This window comes from Ailuropoda melanoleuca, chromosome 1 (assembly GCF_002007445.2).
Source record: "Ailuropoda melanoleuca isolate Jingjing chromosome 1, ASM200744v2, whole genome shotgun sequence".
In the NCBI taxonomy this organism is placed as follows: Eukaryota; Metazoa; Chordata; class Mammalia; order Carnivora; family Ursidae; genus Ailuropoda; species Ailuropoda melanoleuca.
The window spans coordinates 124176540-124182539 of NC_048218.1; the positions used below are offsets into that span (position 1 = coordinate 124176540).

A 6000-nucleotide genomic window follows, 5' to 3' on the forward strand; every position below is an offset into this window, starting at 1 on the left:
TGTTAATATTTGTATAAGGTGTAAGGTTTTGGTTACAGTTCATTCCTTTGCCTACGGATGTCCAGTTCCTCCAGCCCTATTTGCTGAAAAGGCTACCCTTCCTCCATTTAACTGCCTTGGTGCCTGAGAAATCAGTTGGGCTTATTTGTGTGGGTCTGGAACTCCATCTCTCATGACATCCCAAAGGGGCATGATTTGTTTCATGGTGAATCCGAACCCAACAATCTAGGTTAGAAAGGGGGTCAGTTGAATTTACATGTTTTAAGAGAAACTTGTTTCCCAAGGATTTCTTAAATTCTCTGATTTTCTACAGGTTGGAACAATAGGTATAAGAGGCTGGATTAATATTTTCCTTCCTTGTGTCTATGCACGAGTCTACATTATTTGCCCTAAAATGACACATAGAGAATTTCTAGTACATACAGGTTGTCTCAGGTTTCCTAGATGCAGAGCCTAGACAAGGGTTTGTGTATCAGTGATTAGTGAGGGAGGGCTCTGAGGAGTAGGAGAGTGAGAAGAGGAGAGGCAGGATGTAGTCCCAGCTAGAGTGGGGCTTCATCCTCCTCCCCTGAAAGGTTCTGAGCACAAACCACACCACAGGGTTGCTCCCAGCCTGAGGCAGTGGTGCCAGCCTTTTGAACTGTGTATCCGTCAGTCACTGGCTACAGGCTGGCCCAGGTGGGGACATGAACGCAGATGGTATAACCTGGCAAGCTAAGAGATTTCCATGAGGCCACAGGCACCAACAACATCCACAACTAGAGTCTTCATGACCAGAAAACCAGAGAACTGCTTTTAAAAAATACATGGGACTATTAACTTTCCAACTTAACTGGTTGCTTCTTTAAGCCTTCTGCTACCCTTAGACTGCCTTCTAGCAGCCGTGTCTGTTGTGTTCAAGGGTTGTTCAGTTACGCAAAAGCCCAAGATGAATGCAAAAGGGGCTCCTGTCACCCTGTGACTGGCGATCTCCTGGTGGGTCGCAGCGCACAGCTCACAGCTTCTTCTACCTGCGGGCTGGACGGAGCCCAGAAATACTGCATCCTCAGCTACCTCGAGGTGGGTTGGTTCCTTGTTCATTTGTTGGGACATTCTTGAGTCGATGACATAGATTTTTCCAAGTGCATTGGGGACCAGCCAGGCAACACGAAAGGACACATCACCCTTTCCGGAACATCAGAGCCACAGGTGATAGGATTCCAAGTCCAGGAGCCCTTGACTGATCAGAAAATAGGGAAGATCCTGTTTCATCTCTTCTTTTTACCTTTAGAAATAGACAGAAACAGCTCCTTGGTTCAGCCTTTGAAGGGAATTACTATACAATGTACTGTTCTACTTAGCTGACTCCAGAGAGTAAATTCAATTGACCCATCAGTGAAGATCGAAGATCCCTCAGGGTCTCAAGGCTATTACCCTGAATGTGAGCTCTCATTGTCCTGCCTTGAGGGGAGCGGGGGAGGTGTAGAACGCTGAATTTGATGGCATGCCAGCCTCACAATGCCACTTGGAAATTGTCTTGTCTAAAGGCCATAAAATCCCAATATGAACATATTTCCATGCCCTTTTTTCCCCCTTAAAGACCAGTTTTATAAAAGGACCATTTGCTTTACAGTTTTTTCCTTCTCCATGCTTTGGGAGCAAAACAAGCATCCAAGGTCATCTGAGTATCCTACCTGCCGAGGGAGCCTGGGGCAATCACGTCAACCCGTTTTTTAAGAGGATGTGCAGGAAGGAAATTGGACATAAGCCTAATGTTCGGGGCCCAGGCTTTTCCATGTATTGTTCATTGAAAGCAACTTCTGGAGGTCTCTGGGAAATGCTTTGTATTCTAATTGGTTTCTAGTAAAGGAGGATGATTATAAATAAGTGGAGACAATACCTGAGTGCTTAGCACTGTTCTAAGTTTGGGAAGGACTTGTGTCAAAAAGCAAATTCTCTACATGTGCAAGGAAATGACACTAGAAGTTTTGTTCAACTCTAGGCCAGGTGGGATGGATGGCCCTTCCAGTGACTTCACTAATTCCAGGTCCTCTGGACGAAGGAATGGTTCTCAACACTAATATTAGAAACTCTCCAATGCTGGCATCACCCATCTTGTTCTCCAACCACTGGCATTTTGCTTACTGTCACCATAGCCAACTCATGACATACTCTGACAATAATTAGGAGTTGGTACTCCTGTCTTTCAAAGCCACACCACCAAAAATAGAAGTCAATCAAACCTCAAGGTTTCTTTTGTCTTGAGAATGCCAGAAATCTTAAAATCTTAGAGCTGGAAAAAAAATCTCAAAATATCTTCGGGCTGACCAGGTGTTCCGGGTGCGGCTACAAGGATTGGTCCACTTAAACATTTGTGCATCACGGAGGATGGTTTTTTCTCCTCATCCATTATCTGACAAATTGCTATCAAGCCAAACATTCTTCTCAGAAACTTCAAGTCAACATTGACCCATAGCATTACCCAATTGGGACTCCCCCGTCCGGTTACTGCAACTAAGCATCCTGTCTAGCCAGGTCCATCAAAGACTGTGCATCTAAAATATTTAGAGAATAAGCCCCAAAGTTAAACATTTTCCCCAATAATTTCCATAGTCTGGAAATCTTTTGAAATCTTGACATCTTTTAATGGAATCATAGGCCTTCTGCTGGTCTTTCAGGACAGGTCTGGGGCAAGCCTCCCCATATGCAGAGTAGATCTGGCTTCCATTGCTCCTTAATTTCCAAAAGGCATTTTGGTGGGGTTTTTTTTTTTCAAGTATAAGGCTTATGGTGGCCAGTGATTCTAAAGAAGTTACATGGATCTCTTGAAAGGCTGGTTTACTTTGACAGACGTTAGCTGAAATAGTCATTAAAATCACCACGCAGTTGGTCAACACATTTTATTGAGCATCTACTGTGTGCCAGACACTGTTCTAGGTAAGGAGGATACAACCTTCTATGAAACAAAGTCCTCACCCTCATTCTGCTTAAATTCTAACGATGGAGACAGACAACAATCCAACAACTATGTCATATCATCTCAAGTGGTGATAAGGGCTTAGAAAATACCACAAAGCAGAAGAAGAAAACAGAGAGTGGCAGAGGCCGTAAGGGTGGGGAGCTGGTGGTATTTTAGGTAGCAGTCTCTCTGAGATGATCGCAGTTCATCAGAGCCCCAAAAAAAGGGAAGGAGCAAGAGATGGGAAAATTTGAGGGCTGCAGGACAGGGGAACAGAGAATAGCTTGTGTCAGGACTGGAAGGCAGTAGAGTTCCTGGTCAAGGGAGGTGAGTGTAGCTGGAGTTGAGTGAATCGAGGGAAGACTCCGTAGAGGGAAAGGCAAACAGTGGGTCCCTGTAAGCCACGGTCAGGACAGGAAATCAGAGTTTGTGGAACATCTGCCAGCACGTCTACTGTTGTAGGCAACTTGCGGCGCGGAGGGTTATCACACACAGCCCCTGCTTCCTGGAAGCTTTGCAAAAATGCCCTCCCGGCATCCCAAAGCTGTGAGCCAGGAACAGCTGTGCAGGCCATTGGCAGTCCTTTGGAAGTCTTGGGGGGATTTCCTTAGGAGTTTTAAGTTAAGTAGAGCTATAAGTGGATGCATTAAATTAGGCAAGCTCAAAGGCCGCTCTTGGCTGTTGCCACCTTTGGAAGTCCATTCCAAATGAAGTAGTTTCAGTTCACTAGTAAGACGTGTTAGTGTGCAGGACGGGGCAGGCCGCTCTGTTACGCGTTCAGTGAGAATCTTTTACAAAGTCCACGTGTCAATGTAGAGGGTTTGGTCATGGAATCTTTTCTGCCAAAAACTGGGTCTGAGAGGGAAAGGAGGATGGTTGCAGATAACCTGGTGGCCAAGTGTTTCATTAATTTCTTGCCAAATATTCATTTTCTGACTAAGAGTAATCCCTCCTCAAAGAATGTATCCTGATTATTTCTCAACAGTTTAACATAACCTCCAGATCATCTGCCTCTTGTGTAGGACAAAAATGAGTTCCACATAAATTTGCATTTTTAGCCCAAATACATCAATTTATAAAATTTCTGGGTCATATTTTTATTGCATTTGTCACTGTCGTTAAGTACCTATTGATGGAAAAATTGATGTCTTGTTATTTCCTCTGCTTTTTATTTTTAGCCAGATTGAAAGACAAATATAGTAAGTACAGCTTGTTTTCAAATTCGGATCAACAATAAGTAATTATGACTCTTTATTTTTGATCTGAACGATGGTCTTTTCCAGGGGGAGCAAAAATGCTTCATCTGCGACTCGAGATTTCCGTATGACCCGTACACCCAATCCCGCAGCCACACCATTGAGAACGTAATTGCAAGTTTTGAACCAGAGAGAGAAAAGAAATGGTGGCAATCGGAAAACGGTATGATTGAGTTCCTTTCCAGTTTTTCATTTCTCTACATTTTTAATAAGATGTCTTTCGCTCTGTATGACTGTAACAATTTCACAGCAAGGAGCCCTCATGGAACAGCCTCCACCGAGAATGGAAAACCCTGTATAAGAACAGACTTGATTTTCATTTCAGGAAAGGTTATTGTCCTCCAGAGAACTCCGTGTATTTTAAGCACCTAACTCCAAGCGCTTCACTTTTTCCATGTGCAGGAAGAAAATATCTGTGCATCCTTTTGTTCTTTGTAAAAAAAAAAAAAAGAAAAGAAAAGAAAAAAGAAAAAATAGGACACTTACAAGGTGCTGGTGAATGAAGACTAATATAAAACACACTGATGTACATGGAATTAAGGATGCCCGGGGAAAAGCTGAGAGTTATCACCACATGCTTTTTCCTTCTGCAGCACATGCAGGGAGAGAGAAAAAGAACATTTCATTTCTTGCTGCAAGCCAAATATTTTCATATAAAAATTGAATTGAAAGGATAGTTGGTACTGACTGACGGTCTTTCCTTCCTAGATTGGCGCTCTTCTCTGTTCATGAACAGCTGTGGTATTGAAGCTTATATTGGCCCTGAGCACCCTCATTTCTGAGGTGCCCCGATCACGACCCAACTGGGGATTCCTCACATCCCACCCCAGCCTTGGGCTTTCCGTGCTTGAATGAATGTAGGCTGGCTCACTCATGATGGCTCCTCTTTAACACCTGTCGGGAGCCCTCTGCCCACAAAATGATTCCATTTGCCACATCTCTATATGTTGTACTGGGGCTACAGTCCCTCTATCCTCTTCAGACACACACCTAAGCACATTTCCCACGGGGGATCTAGACCATTAGGGGAACACGGGAATAAGCATAATGTATCGGATCATAATATATAGGGCAAGTGTAATATGAGGCTGTTTTTCTGTGCTGTCCATTGGAAAAGCATGTGATTGGTGTCTACTAAAATGCCAGCTCATTTTGGATCCCAGTTATTGATCCCTAATTGGGCTCTCCTTAGTGCACGGGAGGTGGCTTTGCCATAGCCACCTGCCTTCATTGATGCCATTTTTGCTTAACAGCTGGTTTTTTTTATTTGAGAGAGAGAGAGAGCACAAGCAGGGGGAGGAGCAGAGGGAGAAGCCAACTCCCCACTGAGCAGGGAACCCAACACAGGGCTCAATCCCAGGACCCTGAGATCATGACCTGAGCTGAAGGCAGGTGCCCAACGGACTGAGCCACCCAGGTGCTCTGCTTAACAGCTGTTTTAAACCAAATGTCCAGCATTTGTCCCACATCTCCTCACAGAAGGAGTGGCCCCTCTGACTTGGTTTGCATCGAACAAGTGTCCTCAGTCAAGAACTTTCAAGAGGGGAAAGGAGATCTCCTTTCTAGAAAGGGTGAGGAGCTCTTGACCCGGAGCCAGGAATGGGGCTGCCCTCTGAACAGCAAACCCTCTTGAGTGATTCACCCTCAAACAAAATGCCTCCATTCACTGCAGCCCAGTTCCTGCTCTCAGAGCTGCATCATCTGGTCCCAGAGCCCCTCGCCACATGCGCTCCTGCACATTTACAGCACGGATTATCCAGACTGAGATGAGCTCGAGGTGTAAAACCATTCCAGATTTCTAAGACT

General features: G+C 44.6%; 1 protein-coding gene across 1 annotated transcript in view; it reads left to right on the forward strand.

Annotated features, from left to right (window-relative positions):
* The window catches only part of LAMB4 (laminin subunit beta 4), a 101532-nt gene that overhangs the window by 12407 nt on the left and 83125 nt on the right, over nt 1–6000 (forward strand). The window contains exons 3-4 of the mRNA XM_034666331.1: nt 902–1059; nt 4222–4357. Of these exons, the coding sequence (XP_034522222.1) occupies nt 902–1059; nt 4222–4357 (294 nt within the window). The remainder of the gene's footprint in view (nt 1–901; nt 1060–4221; nt 4358–6000) is intronic.